Source organism: Cyphellophora europaea (genome assembly GCF_000365145.1).
Source record: "Cyphellophora europaea CBS 101466 unplaced genomic scaffold supercont1.9, whole genome shotgun sequence".
NCBI lineage: Eukaryota > Fungi > Ascomycota > Eurotiomycetes > Chaetothyriales > Cyphellophoraceae > Cyphellophora > Cyphellophora europaea.
Window position 1 is genome coordinate 456,722 of NW_008481815.1, and position 20,956 is coordinate 477,677.

Here is a 20,956-nt window from a genome sequence, read left to right on the forward strand (position 1 = left end):
TCTGATATGTCCACGCAAGCAGCTATGGGCAACTCTGTCCCCTCCCCCCAAAAGATCGAGAAGAAGCCGGTCAAGTTCAGCAACTTGCTACTCGGTGCCGGCCTAAACATGTTCGAGGTCACCACACTCGGCCAGCCCCTGGAGGTGGTCAAGACCACCATGGCGGCCAACAGAAAAGACACCTTCGCCGGCGCTATGGGAAGGATATGGGGTCGTGGAGGTGTTCTCGGCTGTATGCAAATCGTAACATCCAATGGCATCCATAAGCTAACACGGTGCAGTCTATCAGGGTCTTATTCCTTGGGCATGGATTGAAGCATCGACGAAAGGTGCCGTTCTCCTCTTCGTCGCCTCCGAAGCCGAATACTACGCAAAGACGTTTGGTGCCAACAACTTTGTCGCTGGTATCAGCGGTGGTATGTTCGGAGGTTTGGCGCAGGCATATGCGACCATGGGTTTCTGCACGTGCATGAAGACAGTCGAGATCACTCAACACAAGCTCGCCGCGCAGGGCATCAAGCCTCCCTCTACATTCAAGACTTTCGCCGACATCTACCGGAAAGAGGGTATCCGTGGTATCAACAAAGGTGTTAATGCTGTAGCCATTCGCCAAGTCACCAACTGGGGCTCTCGCTTCGGTCTGTCTCGTCTGGCTGAGAACGGCATTCGCAAGACCATGGGCAAGGAAAACGGTGAAAGACTGAGCGCTATCGAGCGTATCACCGCATCCGCGCTTGGTGGTGGTCTTTCCGCCTGGAACCAGCCTATTGAAGTCATCCGCGTAGAGATGCAAAGCAAGACCGAGGATCCCAACCGCCCAAAGAACCTAACTGTCGGCAAAACTCTCAGATACATCTACAGTCAGAATGGTGTCCGCGGCCTTTACCGCGGTGTGGCTCCCCGTATCGGACTGGGAGTCTGGCAGACCGTGTGCATGGTTGCGCTCGGCGATATGTGAGTATACCCAAAGAGCATTTCTAGAGCTACGTTGACGTTCATCTCAGGGCCAAAGAGGCGGTCGAGAAGCTAACCGGTGAGGCCGTAACCGCGAAGCACTAAACGACCAACCTTCGAAAGTGTACATCCTACACAAGCTCGATTGGCATCGGTATTCGGGCAACCTATATCAAAGAACACCACAGCAGATAGACGCGGGGCACGGTGTGCCATTTTACCATGGGAAGCAAGCATGTGCGCAATCATGAGTACTGTGCAGCAGATGCAAAATCGAGGTCTTCACCTGATCGTGGCGGTGCAGACATTTCTTAATTTTTCCAAGAGGCGCGCGAAATAAAAGGCGATTTGGTCGATGGATCTTAGTGTGCCGACCACAGTGCGAACTGTTCTCTGCACTTTCTGTCTTTCCAATCCCAGGACCTTCGTAAGAAATTCTGGCTCAATGCCCGTAACGGGCCTTCGTGCATGTTAGCGCACGAGATTCTGGACACTGACCCAGCTTTCCGGGCACGCAGCGACCTCGGTAGATGCAACGAGCCTGAGGACTCTCTTGAAAGCATCGGTCCGCCCGCTAGCTCCTACACACCCCGCGGCCCGCTAAGCATTCCCTTCAAGAAGAACACATTTGGGGCAGTTCATTGGCCAAACATGCAAATAAACCTTCTTCACTCCTGATCCCTCATCCCTCCTCAAACATCTCACTGTAGAACTCGCGATGCATCGTCCTCAAGTGAACTTTGACTGACCTGCCATCCCATGAACACTACTATCCGCCGGACGCCTTGCGTGGAGTATGCTCCACTGAATAACGTTTTTGAAGTAAGGCAAAAAAGGCAACTTGCGAGGCTGAGGTGTGGAGACTTGGGGCTTGGGTTAGGAATGCTTCGCTGTCAGAAGGAAAGGGCGTCACGAGGGTGAAGTGAGAGACAGACTCCTGTCAAGACGTGAATAAAAAAGGGTTCGGTGCATTGATACTCTTTCGATTGGTCCTAACTATTGAGTCCGTATGCATACACTCCAAAGGGGGCCCCATCCTTGAGACGCTCGTTCTCAACAATGGCAACGGTGAGGCGATCGTCGATGGAGGTGCACATCGCATGAAGCTCCTGGCTTGAGAGCATTCTGAGATAGTGCTGGCTAGATGGACGAAAGCAATAAGGGGTTGAATGACGATGGACTTCTTATTTCTCAGTGGGCCAGGCAGGCACGACGTTGATCAGCAAGGCGTCACCAAGCAAACGGGCAGCGGCTGGAGATCAGCCCACCAAGCCCCTGCCTGGTTGATCTCGTTGAATATTGCTGAGGCTGGAGGGTGTCACTGTCGTTACTGTAACTCACTTAGCCGTTTGCTGTCACCGGTGGCGCAGTGGTAATGCAGTGATATCCCCAGCCTTCGGACTTTTCCAAGTACAAAAGGCTCTCCGCTCTCCAGCAAATGTTCCATCCTCTTGCTATGCATCAGGCATCTTGCTCAGAAGAAATACCAGGTATACCCACTCTCAATGAAGCCACATCGTGCTGACTGTTTGATTAGTTCATTCTGTGTCTCCATCCGATGCAGAGAACGAGCAGCTGGAAAGATGTTGCAGTGATTTTCGTCGTCCAGTTGCTGGTGCCACTCGTGGTACTTGTGGCTGGATGGGGGGAATGGGTGACACCTCGCTTCCTCTTCGCGACTACTAATTCAGGCCTTTTATCGCAAAGAGTGGCTGACTGGCTGGCCTATTCCATCGATTGTCCTCCGTCTCCCAGTGGTCTCAAGCGAGGAGGCTGAGGCTGGCGCATCATCGGGAATGCCATCGAGCACTGCGATTGCCCAGCCTGAGCCGCTATTCTTTTCGTCAATTTCACAAGTACTCGTGTCCATGGCTGTCGTTTCCGACAGGTAATTTCGATGGCCGTGTATCAGGTGCCACTGGTACCACAGCCTCTGATTATTTGGAGAGCACTGAGACTCTTTCTTCGAGCACGAGGAGAGATCTTCTGCGTCCTTCAGGAGGTTGTTTGTTTTCGAGAGTGCTTGCATTTGATGTCTTGTGCTTTCCCAACTTATTTCATGCCAGTTGAGGATTGTTGATCCTGGCTTTCAGAAAAAAGAAAGTAGCAAGAGATGGAAGGCGTGAGGCGCCGCCTGAGTTGCACTCTTGTCCTCATTCGCGTTGTCTATGGTAACACGATGTACTTCTCTAGGTGCTTCGGAATCGCCTCCCGCAGGCCTTTGCTCTGCAGCCACTTCTCACTGAAGAGCCGATCCGCATATCGGTATGCACCATCGCACAGTATTGTCACAACGGTATGGTTTGGTCCGAGTCTCTCTGCGACTTCCTTTGCCGCTACCACGTTCAGCGCGGAACTGGCTCCCAAGTAGAGACCTTCCTCATGCAGACATCGGTACACCATCTCAATGCTCTTCTCATCGCTGATGTGGACCGCTCCGTCCACTTCTGCCACTTCGCCCTTCAAGTTGTCGGTAACTCTTCCTTGACCAATTCCCTCCGTGATACTGCCCCCTTGCCGTTCTGTCAACTTTCCTCCACTGGTCACATAGCTGTACAGCACACTGCCCGGCGGATCAGCCAGGAAGCATTTCACCTTCCCTCCACTAACGTCTTTCAGGTACCTCGTCACGCCGGCCAGCGTGCCGCCCGTCCCGGTGCTGCAAGTAAATGCATCCAGCTTCCCTTCCGTCTGAGTCCAGATCTCGGGGCCCGTGGTCTCAATATGTGCTCTCCGATTGGCAGTGTTGTCGAACTGATTCGTCCATACCGCACCTCGTTCCGGATCTTCTTTGGCCACCCGCTCGGCGTGCCGCTTGGCCTGCCAGTTGTAATTCTCTGGATTTTCCCATGCAACCGCGGGCACAGGGTAGACCTCAGCGCCCAGCAAGCGCAACAAGTCGACCTTGCCCTGTGATTGCGTGTTGGGCATATATATGACTAGCTTATAGCCGCGGGCACGGCAGACATGGGCTAGCCCAATGCCAGTGTTGCCGGCAGTGCCTTCGACGACAGTGCCGCCAGGCTTGAGGAGGCCACGCTCTTCGGCGTCCCGTACGACATACAGGGCCGCACGATCCTTGACGCTACCGCCGGGGTTCTGAAACTCGGCCTTGCCGAGGATGGTGCAGCCTGTCTGGGCGGAGAGATGTGGTAGTCGGATGAGGGGCGTGTTGCCGATGGCTGCGGGGTTGCGTTAGTACAGGCCAGTGGAAGTGGGTAGCAGATGCGACGGGAGAGGCTCAGTTTGAGGTGATGTGAGTGCGAACGTACCTCCAGTCAAGGAATCGGCAACGCCCTGCGCCTTGGAGACCTGCACGTGGTAGTCGGTCATCTCCTGGGGTGTTGAGGTGTACGCCGAGGTCGCAGCACGGGCGGCGGATGTTGCGAGGCGGCGGACTGAGGTGCGGAAGGGATTGACCGCCATGATGAATAAGGAGGGGGGCTTGAGCTAGGATGTAGACGGCAGACGTGTGTTCGAAGTCAGGGCGTTCTCCTTCTCCAAGCTCGAGCTCGAGCTCGACTCGCTTTTCGAGATGGCATCATTTTTGAAGTCGGAGCTCGGCTATTGATCTGGTTCCGACTTTAGCCAATCACGGGAGGAGTAGTGGGCTCTACTACGACATTCACTGCCTGATGTTTGCTATGCCATGCATCCTACATCCGGGACGTAGGCGATTACAACAGCTGAGAAGGATGTCTGTTCTCAGTGGAATACATATATCATCCTTACATACTTATACTTTCAATCCCCATTCTTCCCGCTCTCCTACTTTCATGCCCGCCGGCGTCTGCCCAACGCGCCCAACGAGCACCTGACCTCTGCTCCGACTCAGCCACTGTCCATCCCCTGGCCCTCCCAACAGTCCTTTCCCATATCCGTCTTTCAACTCAATGTCTCGGTCCCACACTAATCTCCCTCTCAGAAACGTCTTCCTCGGCCAATTACAGACCTCCATGCCCTCGAACGGCGTATAGTCAATGGCATGGTGCAGCATCTTGTTCCCAATCCTCGTCTTCCCTCTTGCGTCACTTTCAGGATACCAAACTGTGATATCGGCATCGTACCCAGGCGCAATGCTGCCCTTTTTGCCAGCCATGCCATACAGCTTCGCTGCATTCGTCGCCGTCACCGCCACGAACTTCGGCAGCGAGATCCTCCGCTCCGGTCTCATATCCGGACTGGTCGCGGCGTGGAACAGAAGTGGCAGCCGTGTCTCAATGCCCGGCAGGCCGTTTGGCGTTGCCGCAAATGTCGGCTTGGAGCCGTCGCCTCGCGCTTTAGCTGCCTCGACAGGCTTCTTCTTCCCGGTTACATCGTCGTAGCACGTGGGAGCATGGTCTGAAGAGATGACGGTGATGGTGCCATTGTTGACGGCGTCCCAGAGACTCTGCAGGTCGGATTCGTCGTGCCGCAGGGGTGGTGCGCATATATGCTTGGCTCCGGCCCATTCATCCTCGTCTTCGTGCACGTGGCCGTGCTCGTCTTGGTGGATGTTGGTGGTGGATGCTAGTTGTTGAGACGTCAGGTAGAGGTAGTGAGGGCAGGTCTCGGCATGAACTGGCAAGAGCTCCTTAGACTGGGCCTTGCGGGCGTGTGTTAGAGCCACGGGCGTCGACATGTGGACGAGCAGGATCGGTGCGGAGGTGAGTGTTGCAAGCGCGATAGCCCTGTGAGTGGCCTCGGATTCTGCAATCTGCGGCCGGGCAAGCGCGTGGTAATAGGGACTGGTACGTTGATGTTCGAGCAGCTTTTTCGTGACCAGGTCGATCATGTCGCTGTTCTCAGCGTGGATCATGGTGGTCATCCCAAGCTCTCGCGTAGCCATCATGATGTTCAACATGGAGCCGTCGTCCAATTTCTTGCCCGGGTAGGTCATGTAGAGCTTGACACTGCTGATGCCTCCTTCCGCCGCCAGTTTTGGCAGCTCATGCTCGAGGATGGTCGGGTTTGGCTTCGTCAAGATGACGTGGAATCCGTAGTCTATGTAACACTGGTCTCTTGCCCTCCCGTGGTATTCCTCAAGGACCGGAAAGAGAGTGTCGTTTTTGTGCTCCTGAGTAGCAAAAGCGAGAATGGTAGTGTTGCCTCCAGCAAGTGCAGACCGAGAGCCGGACAGCCACTTGTCACCAGACGGAGCATTGTCCTGGTGTAAATGAACGTGTGAGTCAATGCCACCAGGCGTCACGTAGGCTCCCTCGGCGTCAACAACTAACGTCGATGAGGTTGCTGGTAAAGATGTTGCGATAGCCTGGATGACGCCATCCTTGATGCCTATGGCTGAGATGTGTTCATATACTTCCGAAGCTGTGACCTAACAATTGTGAGCAGTCCCCAATATGCTAGAGGCGTGGCGCGTACTATTCTAGCATTTTTAATGATGGTGTCAAACTCGAAACTTGGAGATGCAAGACTGGCTGTCATAACGAGAATCATCAACCAAGTTCATAGGCAATTGGCAAGATACTAGATGGAAGGCAGTAGAAAGGATAAATGAGCACACAAAGACCAGATCGAAGCACCGAGTCCGGTAGAGTGGTTGATAATGACGACGGGGATGTCCGAACCGGTAGACACGGCGTGCCGATGGTCGAGGGATAACCGGCAGAAGAGAGCATTCGGGCGGAGGTCAATGCAGGTTCTTTTGTGCTCCTTTGGAAGAGCTGCCCATCTATCTTTCATGAGTCATGAAGCTCATATAAAATTCGACCTTGGCCGTGGTCTCCTCCTGGTCTCTCCCTGTGAGAACACCTCTTTCGAGCTCACACACCACGCGCCGCCGGATTCACTCCTTGCCCGTGGGGATCTTGAAGAACACGCCCGGCGAATCTTTCGTGGCCGCCTTGTCGCACCTGTAGTATCCTTTTCGATCGAATTGAAGGAAATCGTTGGCCTTGATGTCGGCAACGTTGCAGTCGGCCACGGCATTCTCCACAATGTCAGTGTTGGCCGCCAGGAAATCCTCCCAGTGTTCCTCTTCCTCCTCGCTCAGTTTGTCCTTCGACAACAGATGATCAAAAGTATGCAGCTCGACCAGGACCAGATCTTGATCTGTGGACAGCCAAGTTATCTTCTTCTTAGTCATCTTGAAGTCGCCCTCCAGATGAAGGTCAAACTCGATAGACTTCACATTGCCCAGAGACTTTACTCCGTCCACGATGTCAGACTTGTCGTCAGGAGTCTCGTACTCGATCTTGCGAACAATAGCATTGCCCCAGTTCATCAACGTGATTTCCTCGTCTTGATCAAACGTCCGCGCGTCTTCCTGTTCGATGACGATGTTCTTGCTGTAAACCAGCTTCTTGTCTCCTAGGTCATATTTGGCATGCTTAGGCTTGCTCTCCGAATAGGGCTCGTCCTTGGCGCCATTGATCACGCACTGGACCCTCTTAGAATCGATTGCAGTGAATCTTCCGGCAATAGGATCAATGACTTTCTTGTTCATTGTCCAGATTGTGTGCCAATCCATGTTCACTATGTTTTTGCTGGGACCTTGGCTGACCATGAACTCACGTAGACCCTCAATCGTCATTCCACGCCTCCTCATACCACGAACGGTAGGGAATCGAGGGTCATCCCAGCCAGACACGGTGCCGGCATCCACCAGCTTGGTGAGCTTCCGCTTCGACATCAACGTCCGGACAAATTGGATTTTGGAGAACGTCCAGATGAAGACAGGTCTCAGCCCAAGAGCCTTGAGGATCCACTTATACTGGGCGTCTTGGTCATTGTACTCAGTCGTTCTGAGAGCATGAGTAACGCCCTCAATCGAGTCCACAACAGGACAAGCGAATTGATATGTTGGGTATGCCTTGTACTTGTCGCCAGTCCGGTGGTGGGGTGTCTGATTCTTGGGACAGCGATATATGACAGGATCTCGAAGAGCAGCGTTGTTGTTGGCATGGGAGATTTTCGCGCGAATGCACCATCTGCGGCCTTCATCTGTGCCTTGTCTCATGAGATCCCATCTTGCCAGATTGTCTTCCACGCTATCGTCGCGATGAACACTTGGCTCACGCGCCAGCCTCATCTGGCTCATCACATCGCCCGGCGTGTCATCAGCAAAGGCTTTGCCGGACTTGATGATCTCGGTGCAGTACTTCTCAATCTCATCAAAGTAATTACTGGTGTACGAGACCTGGTCTGGCTTAATGCCTAACAGGCCGACATCTTCGAGGATGGCATCCTGATACTCCTCCTTCTCTTTCTCGGTGTTCGTGTCGTCAAATCGGAGAATAAGCTTCCCACCCTGATACTGCTCGTGCGCAAAGAAGTCGTTGAGAAGTGCAGCTTTAGAGTGACCGATATGGAGGTATCCGGACGGCTCGGGAGGAAATCTTGTTACCACACCTTTGTCGCCCTCGGGAAGACTGAGCTTGCCGACCTTGGGCGCTTTCTTAGGAGGCATAACTGACGAAATTTGGGGGTACGCTTTGCCGACAATATGAGTTGTTTCTGGCCAGTAACACGCAACTAGTCTTGAAGCTCTTCTCAAGTGCAACGGGTACCACTTACCCTACTGACTCACAAGACATAAGTTGCTCGTGTGAGGATTAATCGAGGGGCAGTGGTGGGTTATTTTTGACTACTTACGAGGCTGATCAGTAGCCTCGCAGTCGAACAAGCTCTACTCCGATTGGCTCAAGATCCGCAGCTCCAAGTCCCGTGCACTTTTCCACAATCTTGTCCGGTACGAATCGCGCGTAGAGTCAAGCCACCGACAGCGAAACCGCGTCGAGACCATGGCCACAATATCCATCTACAGGCCGAGCTCTGTCTTGTCTCTGTCTCGGTCTTTTGCGCCCTCGTCATCGTCATCGATATGCCGCTGCTTCTCGACGACACCATCTGCATTCGCCCAACAGGGCAAGAGCAGGAAGGAGAAAGCCGCAAAGGAAAAGTTGAAGAAGAAGCGGAAGAGGAATCCATACTACAAGTTCTATAACCTTAAGGAGATGGAGCAGTACACACTATGCGATGCCATCCAGTATGTCTTGACAATGCGGCGAACTTTATTCAGACCTCATGGAAATACAGATACCTCAAAGCTTTCGAAGTTGGCCGAAGCCCAGACTCGAGCAAATACGAAGCACACGTCAAGCTAAAGACGAAGAAATCAGGACCTGTCATCCGACCAAACCAGGTCCAGTTACCATACCCCGTCAAGTCCGACGTCAGATTCGCCGTTATTTGTCCACCAGATAGCAAAGCCGCGCGAGAAGCAAAAGAGGCTGGCGCGGTTCTTGTTGGAGAAGAAGACATCTTCGAAGACATCAAGTCGGGCAAGGCTCAGTTTGAGCGACTGATTGCGCACCCTAAGAGTATGGAGAAGATCCAAAAGTCCGGTCTGCCGCGTATCTTGGGACCGAAAGGCCTGATGCCGAACGTGAAGAACGGCACAATCAGCACGACTCCGGGAGAACTTCTGCGGAGGCTGGTGGGTGGTGCGCTGTATAGGGAAAGGATGGGCGTGATACGGATGGCTGTCGGTCAGCTGGGTTTCACCCCGGACATGCTGCGTGACAACCTAAGAGCATTCGTCTCCAGGATTAAGGAGGATGCCTCAAAACTACCCGAGGACACCGCGAAGGACATCAATGAGGTGGTGCTGAGCTCGACTAATGGGCCGGGGTTCTCGCTGAACGGGCAATTCAGGACGGAGAAGAGTCCGCCTACATGGCAGCTGACCGTGTAATTTGTAGCGGGCAATGTATATCAATTGTGCTATCTCATGTCCTCGTGGGTATGGCTTTGATGTCGTCATAACCTTGAGGGCCGTTCTCAAATTCAGACTTCATAAAAGAGCTCTCAGTCCCGGCTTACACTCCGTCGTCGAGCTTGATGGGCTCGGTCTCTCATGTGATTGCCTCTTGGGGCTAATTCAGTTCCTCTGAGCATCTGAGGTGTTGTTGTAGCTCCGCCAGAATAGCATAGCCAGCGTCGTGTCATATGCTGCCGGTCTGAGACAACGGTTCAGATTCGTGCATCTATAAGTCGATGGTTGTATGCCCGCCACACAGACGGGGGTGGAAGGGAGTGATGCCATAACTATAGCGTGCCCGCCTCAATCCTCGATGTTGGCACGTAACCGCATCATGGCCTGCTTTCCCTTGACATTGGGCTCCGCCCGTATCGCTGCATCGACGTCGAGAAGCACCGTTTCCCTGACCTTCTTCATGCGTCCTTGTTCAGCTGCTAGGAAAGGATGCTCCTTGTCGAATTTTTGAGCCAGTATCTTCACGGCGAGGTACCTTTCGACCTTGCTCTTGAGTCTGATCGGGACATCCCTCTGCTCCGAAGAATACTCTTCTTCATCAAGATCAACGACTTCATCATCCCACTCTGCGCCCCATGGCTCGTCGTCCGCGTCGTCTTCCTCGTCATCACGTTGTTCGACTGCTGGCGTAAACCTTTCCTTCAACCCCAGGTCTACCTCCAACTCCCCCAGCCGATGGTCAATCTCCAGAAGACTACTTCCCAAGTTGAGTTCTCGCATCACCTCCTTCTTCTCCTGCACGAATTCTGATATTTTTGTTCGCTCCCCCTCCACCTTCGCCCTCAAGCCCTTGACATCTCGCTCGAATCCCAGCAAGCCCACGCGCACGTCCTCGATCTTGCCCTCGCCGCCTTGCAAGCTCGATCCTAGGTTCAGAAATTCCGAGTAGTTGTCGTTCACCAGGTCCACAAGCTCGTTCTCAATCGTCTGCGAAAGTGAGACCAGTTCTGTCCGTAGGTCCTCGAGGGTTTGAAAGCGATTGGTGAGCGAAGAGAGGAAAGTGGCAGGGTCAAAGTCCGGCTCGAGGAATGAGGCGCGGTCAAGCGGCTTGGGAAATGGGAGGCTGTCAGGATTGGCTGATGAGAGGGATGAGTTCGAGGTAGAGGCAGGGGACGAGAGGTAGAAGCGGGATGACATTGTCGGCGTAGTCAGTACTACCCATGCAGCGGCGGTCGATACAGGCGAGTAGGTTGCGCATAGAGCGACATGGCAAGTTCGTACAGGTTTTATGCCTGAGGCCTCTGCTTATAATAGGTCATGGTCGAGCACGCAAGGGAGTACGAAGCTGAGTGTATCCCACCCTGAGGGGCAGTAAATAATGTTGTAATGCGCTCAGCCCTGTGAAGCGCCGTTTCAACGCCACGCGAAAATGCTCATGAATGAGGAATTGCTATATTATCTGAATGATTAGATTAATGTACCGAACAGGCTTCGCCTGGTCTACCTGAGACAGTAGCAACGTGGCTGCGATCATGGGCCCGCGGCCTTTCGGTCACAGGTGTCGTTGCCTCAGCCTCGAGTTGGCCGCGGACCTAGCAGATCCCACTTGTTGCCAGCGACGTCTTTGAAGACTACAACCTTGCCATACGGCTCATCTCTAGGACTACCTAGAAACTCGACGCCGGCATTCTTCATCCTGGCATGGGTGGCTTCGAAGTCGGCGACTTGCCAGAACAACCCCACCCGTCCAGCCCATTGGCTTCCTGCAGCAGCCTCCTGTTCAGCCCCTTCTGCGCGCGCAAGCAGAATCCCACAGTCCTCTGGACTGCCAGGAGGGCGAACAACGACCCACCGCTTAGGTTTGTTGGAGTGGCTTGTGGTGGCAGGTTCGTCAGTACTCAACTCGAAGCCCAGCTTGTCGACGAAGAAGCGAACAGCGTCATCATAATCCTTCACAATCAGGGAAACAAGCTTGATTCCTACACCTGACGACGCCATCGCCTTCTCGACGTGTTGGGAACACTGCTAGCGTGGCAAACGGTTAATATGGGGCACCGTGTATCCATAGGGACCGCTTTTGAAGCAGCCAGTAAATCCAGGAGGACCAGCGTCTGCGTGGTTGTTGACCAACGGTTTCGTCGCACAATACGAGGAAGCTCCTCGAAACATTAAAGCGTCTACAATGCAGCTGACGTCGAATTAGTCGTAGCACCAGTGGCCGTTAGAAAGGAAGGTTGCCAGATCTTGTGCGACCTGAAGTGTGTCCCCCCGGCCTCGGCTAAGCCGTCCGCAAGCGCGTCCGCAAGCCGACCACACCTCGTCTGCCACGTCGATTCACCTCACCCCTTACATTATGCCTACTGCAACCTGCCGCCATCAACCTTCGACCACACTTTCGCTTGTCATGCCATGCGAATAGCCTTGGCCGAGGCCAGCAACTGCTTCTCCGCCCGTTGTCGACCCTGCTTTGCTCTTGGGAATACACCGCATCAACATTACGGCCCCTCCAGACTCTGCGCTTGACAAATCGCTACCCGCCTCCGCAAAGGATCCCATTCGCAGGGTGCGAAGACTGCAGATAATGCTGCATGCAACAAGGATCTGATACCATGTGTTTGCGCTGACGCAGTGTTGGCAGTCCGCTACAACCACCCAGCGTCATAGTAGTCATGGACGCCCCGAGTCAAGCGGACACATTGTCGGGCAGATTTCACGGACAATGGGCCTTCCTATCCAACCCTCCACCGCCTCCAAATCATGGTCAAGCACGATCTCTCCCTCCTTCTTCCAGCTACCTTCGCAGCGATCGAAGTAGTGCGTCCCCTCGTGTTGCGGTGCTCCCTTTTCACCACGGAAATGCCTCTCGATCAAGTCTGAACAGGAACAACAAAACAGCCTCCGTTGGCGCCCATAGCTACGGCTCAGCTACAACTCCATCTCAGCCGGTTCTGCTTCGTATCAACTCAGATGTAGCCTCCAGTCATATTCTCGATCCATCCCCACGAAACCCGCGCCGGACCGGAATTATGAGCAGACCAGACCAGCTCCCGCCGCTATCAGCCTTCAGTTTCGACGGCATACTCGGTTCAATACAGGAAGTAATCGAGGAAGATCTGAATGGCATCGCAGAGATAATGGGAAGAAGTCGATTGGTACTTGCAGACCAACATGACAGCCACCTTCCACCCACCGGCGAAATCAGGGCAGGACTACTACCCGCTCTAGCTGAAGCCAGCTCCAGCAACGAGAGATTGGCGGGGGACGATGTCATGATCTTGGATGAGAACGCCAGCCTAATCGATGGCAGTCACGCTGGTTCTGCTGCCTATGGTCTCTTAGAGCGTCTACAAGCCGTGCCACGAACGAGGCGTATGCACAGCGATTTTCCAACGTCGTATGCCAGATCGAGCATGTCGGGAACAGAAGCTCGTGTCCTGACGCCTACCATTCCGACAGACGTGATAGACTCGCCAACATCACCACCGCCAGAGGGATCTCAAAGTTCGCGCAAGCCATCCTCCTCGCTCCTTCGATTAACATCAGCCGGCGCGGCCACCACCACCGAAGCACCCACCGCAGCAGTCGTGTCCTCGGAAGTCTGGCTCTCCGCCGGCTCGAAAGGACAGTTCTCGATCCCCATCGTATCCGAGGCCGGCAAGCACTTCGCCCTTTATAGCTACGACGAGAGCCAGATTTTCGAAGCAGAAGACCCACAGCAATCCCCTGGGCCATCTTTTGCCGCCCGGATGCAGCGCCTGGTGCTTTTGAAGGACCTGCAGGGTGCGCTGGCGTGGACATTGGGCCATCGATCGCGCGACACGGCATCCGGCGGTAGCAGTAGCGATGCAGAGAGCCAGCTGCGTGATATATTGGGAAAGCATCCTGCCGAGCCGGTCGGTGAGTCCTCCCTACATCCTCCGGCGGGGGAGAGCCAAGATATGTATGAATGAGACCACTGCTGCGGCAGTGCTGGGGCGAAAGGCCAAAAGGCAAAAGGCATATAGAGATTCAACGCTGGAGTCTTTGACGAATTTGTACGACTAACGATGCAATGACGAGCAAGATACGAGGCCAGGAGGCTCTGGAATTTTGCAGCGTATGCAAGATTGGGCAGTTCAGTGCACAGTCTATGATGATTATATCCTCATGCATACATGATTCCCCGCTGTTGATGAATGCCGTGCAACGCCATCGCTATGCGTTTCACCCACAATATAAACCCAACGACTATGATCTTTCCGTAATAGCTGGCGGCGGCGACGGCTCGCCTTTCGCGACCTCATCCACCACCCTCGCAAACCCCTCAAACACGCGACTCAGCCCCGTCTTCGCATACCTGTCGACCAACAGCCCCGCACCTTCCCCCTTGGCTTCCACCATCTCCCCGTAGCCCGTGTCGACCGGCACACCGCCGAGGAAGCGGATCCCCATCTCCCGCGCCATGACCTCTCCGCCCCCCTTGCTGAAGATATGGCTCACCTCTCCACAGCACGGACACATATACCCGCTCATATTCTCCACCACGCCAACCACCGGCACCTGCGTCTTGACGCAGAAATTCAACTCCTTCCTCACATCCGCGACGCTGATGGCCTGTGGCGTCGTGACGACGACCGCGCCCACCAACCTCGGACCAGCAGCCGCCGTGAGGCCCTGGGCCGGTCCTAGCGCATCCACGGTGGCGTGCTTGTGTAGTTCCTCGACGATGGCGATGTGCTCGTCCGACGTGCCTGGCGGGGTGTCGATGAGCAGGTAGTCGGTGCCGGGCGGCCAGAGCACGTCGGACACGAATTGCCGCACCATGGCGGTCTTTTTGGGGCCGCGCCAGATGACGGCGGAGGAGCGGGAGGGGAGGAGGAAGGCGAGCGAGAGGGCGTGGAGGGAGCCGCGTTTGGATGACGAGGGTGGTTGCGCTTCTGATGTGGCGGCGTCTGTAGATGGTGCGGAAGTGGCTGCGCCGTTCGAGGTTGCGGCTGTGGATGAGGCGGACGCGGTCAGAGCATCGTGGACTTTGACGGGCAGCCAGCCACCCGGGGCCTGAGTGACTTTCTTGTCTTCCAGACCGAGGAGGCGTGGTATTGAGGGGCCGGTCAGGTCGATGTCGAGGATGCCGACGTTGTGGCCCTGCTGTGTGAGCGCGAGGGCGAGCTGGAGGGTAACGCTGGATTTGCCGACGCCGCCCTTGCCGGAGAGGACAAGGACGACGTTACGAACGTTGTCGAGCGGCATCGTGAGCAATTGCGGACAATCAAAACATTTCAAGAAGAAGTTGAGATGGGCTCGGCGGGATGTCAGTGGTCAGCACGCGCAGGCAGTGAAAAAGCGGGACATAATTGTTAAGCATGTGGGGCAGCTCTAGTGAACGGCCGGATTACCCCATTTGCCACCTTCGGTCGGTTGTTTCCTGATTGGGAATACATGGTTGTAGACTATCATACATGTACTAATGGGTATCCCTTTGCGGTGATGTTCATCACGTCCTCTTCAATCAGTGGTCTTCTCGCTCCATCGGGCCTGTACAGATGTATTTCCATCCACCGCCGAATCTAGCAGAGTCGTAATAGTAGCCACAATGTATCGGCCTTGTTGCCTTGTTGCTCCACATTGCCCGCCCGAAAGATATATACGTCTCTCTGAATTCAAGTTGAGATGAACCAAAAGCAGTCTGTCCGCTCATGCCTTCTTCCGACGTATTGCCGAGTGAACATCCAATCGTCTCACACTTTCTCCGACATGCCTCGTTTCCCACCCGCACGTGCACTACTCCCTTCGCTCATGTGGTCCGTTGATCCGCAATGCCGGCCAGCGGCGCCCTAGTAGCATCTCTAATGTGGAGGTATTCTGCTATCCATTATGTTGTACGACAGTTATGCTGGAACAGGCGCCGTCCCATAGACTCCCATCCAATGAATCTTCAAGCCACTTCGCACACATCAGCGTTACTGCCCAACGTATACTATCCGGGCGTCACCAACGCGTAGATAATCAGGGTCATGAGGATTCCCGTCTGACCGGTCTACTCGTGGCACCTTTCCACCTCGAATCACTTTCCAACCTCCACGACGACTGTGAGTGAGTTTGATCGCATAGCTTTGATTCCTTTGAAGTCAACACTATGAGTCAACCGGCTTATCGTAGAGTGCCCATGCGAGGACATGAGACCCAAGACAGGCATGCCTCGCATGACGGCAGCGCATATGTCTTGAAGCAGCCTCCTCAAGACAGGCCTGAGGATCTTGAGGCTACAAGGCGGCACCCGTCGGTTGGTGGTGGCGGAAAAGGGCCGAAGCAGTCTACCCGCGGTATAGTGAAGAACGACCTCTTCTAAGACGGCACTGACACCGCAGGCTACGATCTCGAGCCTTCTGGCAGAAGCGACCGACATGATCTACCGAAGCTGCAGCAGCAGCAGCAGCAGCACATGCGAAGCCAACACTATGATCAGATTTATCAACGTGATCAAGCTGCCCCTCGACCGAATTGCAGCTCCAAGAATGAGAATCCGGCGATGAGCACGAATCCCAGCGTACCAAAAGCCAGGTACAAGCCCGTAGACTCCACGTTCTCTCAGGATTCCGAGACGGGTCCTCACTCCGAGCGGCACGGCGTGCAACCCCTGCCCGAACACAACCGTCGGCAGAGCCGGTACAGACCCTCGTCGAACGTGCCCTCCGATTTCAAAGACGAGGGTTGTTCACCGGCAGCACCGCGCCCAAGACGCCCGGCAGAGCCTTACCGGAAGATAGGGACAGGGAAAGCTTCAGACCGTCCGACCAAAAGACAAGAGATCCCAGGGCAGGTTGTACCACCCATTGCCGCCCCGGTTCAAGAGATGTTGGTAAGTCGACATTCAAACATCTGGTATACTACCGGTAGGGATCTCTGACATTTCGGTGATTGGACAGAATCCTGGACGCGCCGCAAAGAAGGTCTCAGCAGACGCAGGCGCAGGCGGAGGTGGTGGTGGTGACGATGACGGACCATGCCCTTACTGCACTCTACCCTGCAACTGCAGGCATTGCAGGTACAGGTATTACTGTCCCAATTGCCTGAGTGTTTGCCGTTGTGCACGCGAGGCGTGAGATGCAACTACGGGTGCCACCCTAAGGGATGTGCAGAGCGTGCTTGCCCGATCTACAGGCAAAAGTTGCAGGTGTGGTTGAGCTGATCCGACGATCTGGGAATGTGCATGGAAGCGGGATTCCTCGTCGCTGATGTGACACACAGCATTGCTGTTGTATACAAGCTACACTGTCATTATCGCGGATAGCTGCATTGGCAACAGATGCAGCCACTATTCTTAGTGGTATCTGACTGTGCGCAATCTTCGTCCCAGGCACGTTGTTTAGGCATCTGTAGTTGCGTTTCTGTGAGGGTGACCATCTCACTCAGCTATTCAAGCCTGTGCTCAACGCCTCAGCTATACCACCTCCTCCACACCGCCAACCCCACTCCCAGCACCAACGTCGCCAAGCAAACCCCCATATCTCTGATGTCCCTCGCCCCCTAAGCGTTTCAACACAGCCTCGATGCTGCCCTCAAGCCCCTTCGCATCATTCGTCCTCGGAAATGGCTCATCCGGCAACCCCTTTGACGAACACCTGCATAGTGGCTGCCACCCATCCTCCCCATGCCACAAGAGCAGCCGCTCCTCCTCACCCCGCGAACTCAGCAAGCCGCGAATCATACTCGCATGCTCCCTACAGATCATCATCTCCTGATCGTCCATGCCATTCCTGAGCATCGAGTTCGGACTTGCCCCGGATGGGTCAATATGACCGCTTTGCTGACGGTCCGCATCTCCATTGTCCAGATTGCGCCCCAAACAATTCGCTGCGTTTGGTGTGGATCTCCTGCTTCCGCTCGTCCTGCCCAAGAGAGTTCTGCGGGCATCGGGTGCGAGACAAGGCTTAAGCCATCGAGGCAACCGCCAAGCAAGAGCCCCGGCACTTCACACAGTAAGGCAACACGTGCCACTCTTGTCGGCCATACTAATGTACTCACCTAATCTCTTCTCGAGTTTCACAGTATGGGTTCTAGCTCGAAGCTCGGTAGCAACGCGAGTGACACAAACGAGGTTGGAAACGGGCCATAAAGCTAGGCTTTGGGAACAGAAAGTCCCGGTCGTGCCTTAAAGTCGTTGAGTACTGGTCAGCCGCATATTGCGCCACCTTTGTGAAGCATATAGCTGCCAACCGTGTCTGTTGAGAAGTGTTGGCTCGACACAGCAGTCTCATCCAGGCTGATCCAGCGAATGAGTCGGCACGCTACCGTTTTCGTTGTTGTCGAAGGTTTTCTCTATGCCGCCCACGACCATCTTGATCACATTGCCACCGTATGGTTCTGTGTCTACCACATCTCTATGCCAAATGTCAGCTCACTAGGCGTACCAATGGGACGAGGGGTTGTACTTGTCGCGCCATGCGTCGTTGTCGTCGAGTTGCTGCATCTTCTCAAGCCCTTCAGGCTCGTTTCCGAAGCTCACAAACTGGATACCAATGTGGCGAGGCTCGTAATGAGTGTTCCGCATAGTCTGGACAAGATGGTCGATTGGTGAGAAAGGATCGGCGTGTTCTCGCCAGATGCCATCGGTCAAGACGTAGATATTCATCGGCTTCGGCTTCCGGCTCAAAAATGGCCAACCAGGCGCCGGTACTCCTGGAGACAGCATTGGGCATCTGCTCATTTTCTTTCGGCATTCAGTGAGGATTTCGGCGAGACGCAAGGAGATGTCGGATGATTCTTGCAACGCGTGACTGCGTGCCCTCAGAGTTCTAGCCAAGTCGCTTGAATTCGAAGCATTTTCCGGTCGCTCTCCCGGAGGCGAGGTGGAAAAGTAGAGGTCCATTCCATTTTTGTCGCTGCCCTTGAGAAGGTAAGCTAGGAGCGTTACAGTCTCCGTCACCTGCTTCCAGTGTGGCGCCATTGACTTGACATCATCAACCAAGAAGACCTAGCACTATGTTAGTCGGCGAGTCGCAGATTCACGATGAGCTTGCATCAACATACGATGTCTCTTTTGCCCATCTCCTGGAAGTGTTGCTTATGAGGCAACGGTGGCGGATACTCTCTCAACCTCTGTGCTGCCTTCACCTCGTTGTACCAGGTCCAGGCAGCGGCTTGTGACCATATTGGCACCTGCGACAGGCGGTTGGTTGGGTGTCTTCTTGGACGTGGCGTGGGTATTGGGGGGAAGCTTGGAGAAGTACTGGTCGCAGGGGACTCTTCGATCGCACTGCCGTATGTCCCAGAGCTGCTGTCAAATTGCGGATCCCGACCGGGTCTCGAGCTACCGGAGGAGAACATGTCGTCGATATTGGATGATGAATGTGCAGTGTTGCGCCGTCGTGGCGTTGTCGAAACGCCTCGTAACAGCTCTCTAACATCGAACACAAGTTCATGCGTGGTAGGCCGATTGTCTGCCGCCACCAGCATTCGTTTCACTTGCTCGACAATGGCATAGGTGAGATGATCGTCCCTCTCTGTTGCCTCTTGCTGGACGCTGTTGATCATCTCCTGAACGCATAGAAGCAGATTACTGCCATCATGGAAACAGCGAATATCAGAGTGTCGATGTCGCTTCTGCTCGGTTTCGTGACGACGGGATTCGCGAAATGCGATCAGTCCGGCATGATCACCAATGAGCCAGCATGCAGCTTCCAGACAGATGCAGCCGAAAGACCAGACGTCAACAGATTGGCCGACAGCGCGATTGAGGTCTGGTGAGTGACCATCTGGTCGAACGCACTCTGGTGCGCCTGAGAGACCTGCGTCAGTATCTCTTACTAAATGGATGGTTTACGTACCATATTCTCGGGTACCGCCCACGTCAGCGTCATGCGGGTTGCCCGTGTAGCTGTTTGACAGTCGAAAATGACTTAGTCCTAGATCGCAAACCTTGAATCTGACGTCGCATGCTCGGCTACCGCTCCCGTGTAGTGCCAGGATGTTCGAAGGTTTGATATCTTGATGCCACCTAGGTCTAGTCAGTAGATAAAACACCCTGCTGCTAGCGATGCACGTACCCTCTTGTGGCGGGAAAGTCAAGTGAGACGTCGGCCGGTATCCCGTGTAGACCATATATGCCTTCCAGAACATTGCACAGGTTTATCCAGAACTGCCGGATCTCGTCACTTTTTGTCGGAGGGCGCACTTTGACAAAATAGCTGTCAAGTGTACCGACGTTGGCATATTCGAGAATGATGCTCAGTGAAGTGCCATGGCGGAAGCCACCATAGAAACGAACGAAGTTTTCGTCCGCTCTCGCGTTGATTATATGCTTGAAGGCAGCAACTTCGGTATCGTACATGGCCTGAGCCTCTTTGCCACGATAGGTCTTCATCACGTAGGTCTGGCCGCCGAATGCGTGTCCCGCCTATTCTAGATTTAGTAACAGCAACGCAACGCGGGTGCTTTATAATACCTGCAGTTCCTGGTCATCGTGCAGTTCATCGTGAGCTTCGTGTATGGAGATCCTGTTGATGATCGAGGTTGATCGCCTGTCGATCCGGACCTTCTCGATGATGGGGAGTATCGTCTGCTTGGGGAGCTTAAGGTCTAGTCCGTGCCCGCGCTTGAATATATGAGCACAAAATTCCCACTGTGCGTCGTAGAAGTCTTCATAAAAGTGGTCCCTTTTGCTTGGGGGCCGCGGGAACGAGTAGGGCTGCTCGAGGAACGGCAGGTGTTCGTCATACAGACGTTGACTCTGGACAAAGTCTGCAATGTACTCGCCTTTGCCAATGCTCAGCAGTATTGCCAGCCCAATGGAACAGTTGTGAACGACGTCCTGGGTAGCTGGAGCGTAACGCAGGTCCGGGAAGAGAGCCGTGATGAGAGGCGCTGCATGGCGCTTTATGTATACCAACGCATCGTTGCGTGGGACGAACGACGTGTCGAGGTTAGACGAGCCACTGCCCAATCCTTTCGTGGACGATCGGTGGTCCTCGAGCCACGCGGCATAATTCCTGAGGTGGGTGTTGGATGAATGGGGACGGTGTCCGCCCGACATGACTAAGTTCTAATCGTTCGCATTGCAGCAGAGGGAGGTGAGGGTGATCGGTGGAACCTGACTTGGAATCAGAGCAATGCCAGATCTTGCGGTATCAGGTTGCGCATGGTCTTGCAGAACGTCAGGAAGCAGAATTGGGACACGGGCAAAGGGTTCGCCTCAGGCTGGCTGTCGCAGTCGGATGAGAAGCTAAACCAAAAAACTATGACTATGTCATGGCATGGTGGGGGGCGAGATAAGCCGACACGAATTTGGCGGGACTTTGGGAGTCATCG

General features: G+C 54.4%; 10 protein-coding genes across 10 annotated transcripts; 3 read left to right on the forward strand and 7 right to left on the reverse strand.

Moving 5' to 3' along the window:
* Positions 1-6: 6 nt before the first annotated feature.
* Positions 7-1,059, forward strand: HMPREF1541_08642 (mitochondrial DNA replication protein YHM2; the record flags this gene model as incomplete). The annotated part of the gene is made up of 3 exons (XM_008722961.1): positions 7-232; positions 282-954; positions 1,005-1,059. The coding sequence occupies 3 exons, from the start codon at positions 7-9 to the stop codon at positions 1,057-1,059; spliced, it is 954 nt and encodes a 317-aa protein (XP_008721183.1).
* A 2,061-nt stretch (positions 1,060-3,120) lies between these two features.
* Positions 3,121-4,380, reverse strand: HMPREF1541_08643 (cysteine synthase; the record flags this gene model as incomplete). The annotated part of the gene is made up of 2 exons (XM_008722962.1): positions 3,121-4,136; positions 4,227-4,380. The coding sequence occupies 2 exons, from the start codon at positions 4,378-4,380 to the stop codon at positions 3,121-3,123; spliced, it is 1,170 nt and encodes a 389-aa protein (XP_008721184.1).
* Positions 4,381-4,690: 310 nt separating this feature from the next.
* HMPREF1541_08644 (dihydropyrimidinase) lies at positions 4,691-6,378 on the reverse strand (the record flags this gene model as incomplete). Its single annotated transcript, XM_008722963.1, has 2 exons — positions 4,691-6,268; positions 6,316-6,378. 2 exons carry the CDS (start codon positions 6,376-6,378, stop codon positions 4,691-4,693), a joined length of 1,641 nt encoding a protein of 546 aa, XP_008721185.1.
* Positions 6,379-6,739: 361 nt separating this feature from the next.
* Positions 6,740-8,362, reverse strand: HMPREF1541_08645 (glutamate-tRNA ligase; the record flags this gene model as incomplete). Its single annotated transcript, XM_008722964.1, has 1 exon — positions 6,740-8,362. The coding sequence occupies one exon, from the start codon at positions 8,360-8,362 to the stop codon at positions 6,740-6,742; it is 1,623 nt and encodes a 540-aa protein (XP_008721186.1).
* Positions 8,363-8,696: 334 nt separating this feature from the next.
* HMPREF1541_08646 (ribosomal protein L1) lies at positions 8,697-9,649 on the forward strand (the record flags this gene model as incomplete). Its single annotated transcript, XM_008722965.1, has 2 exons — positions 8,697-8,941; positions 8,992-9,649. The coding sequence occupies 2 exons, from the start codon at positions 8,697-8,699 to the stop codon at positions 9,647-9,649; spliced, it is 903 nt and encodes a 300-aa protein (XP_008721187.1).
* Positions 9,650-10,018: 369 nt separating this feature from the next.
* Positions 10,019-10,867, reverse strand: HMPREF1541_08647 (uncharacterized protein; the record flags this gene model as incomplete). The annotated part of the gene is made up of 1 exon (XM_008722966.1): positions 10,019-10,867. One exon carries the CDS (start codon positions 10,865-10,867, stop codon positions 10,019-10,021), a length of 849 nt encoding a protein of 282 aa, XP_008721188.1.
* A 372-nt stretch (positions 10,868-11,239) lies between these two features.
* On the reverse strand, positions 11,240-11,668 carry HMPREF1541_08648 (uncharacterized protein; the record flags this gene model as incomplete). Its single annotated transcript, XM_008722967.1, has 1 exon — positions 11,240-11,668. The coding sequence occupies one exon, from the start codon at positions 11,666-11,668 to the stop codon at positions 11,240-11,242; it is 429 nt and encodes a 142-aa protein (XP_008721189.1).
* Positions 11,669-12,339: 671 nt separating this feature from the next.
* Positions 12,340-13,620, forward strand: HMPREF1541_08649 (uncharacterized protein; the record flags this gene model as incomplete). The annotated part of the gene is made up of 1 exon (XM_008722968.1): positions 12,340-13,620. One exon carries the CDS (start codon positions 12,340-12,342, stop codon positions 13,618-13,620), a length of 1,281 nt encoding a protein of 426 aa, XP_008721190.1.
* A 277-nt stretch (positions 13,621-13,897) lies between these two features.
* Positions 13,898-14,899, reverse strand: HMPREF1541_08650 (uncharacterized protein; the record flags this gene model as incomplete). The annotated part of the gene is made up of 1 exon (XM_008722969.1): positions 13,898-14,899. One exon carries the CDS (start codon positions 14,897-14,899, stop codon positions 13,898-13,900), a length of 1,002 nt encoding a protein of 333 aa, XP_008721191.1.
* A 3,004-nt stretch (positions 14,900-17,903) lies between these two features.
* HMPREF1541_08651 (uncharacterized protein) lies at positions 17,904-20,681 on the reverse strand (the record flags this gene model as incomplete). The annotated part of the gene is made up of 6 exons (XM_008722970.1): positions 17,904-18,030; positions 18,070-18,623; positions 18,680-19,428; positions 19,477-19,646; positions 19,696-20,045; positions 20,094-20,681. 6 exons carry the CDS (start codon positions 20,679-20,681, stop codon positions 17,904-17,906), a joined length of 2,538 nt encoding a protein of 845 aa, XP_008721192.1.
* Between the last annotated feature and the right edge of the window lie 275 nt (positions 20,682-20,956).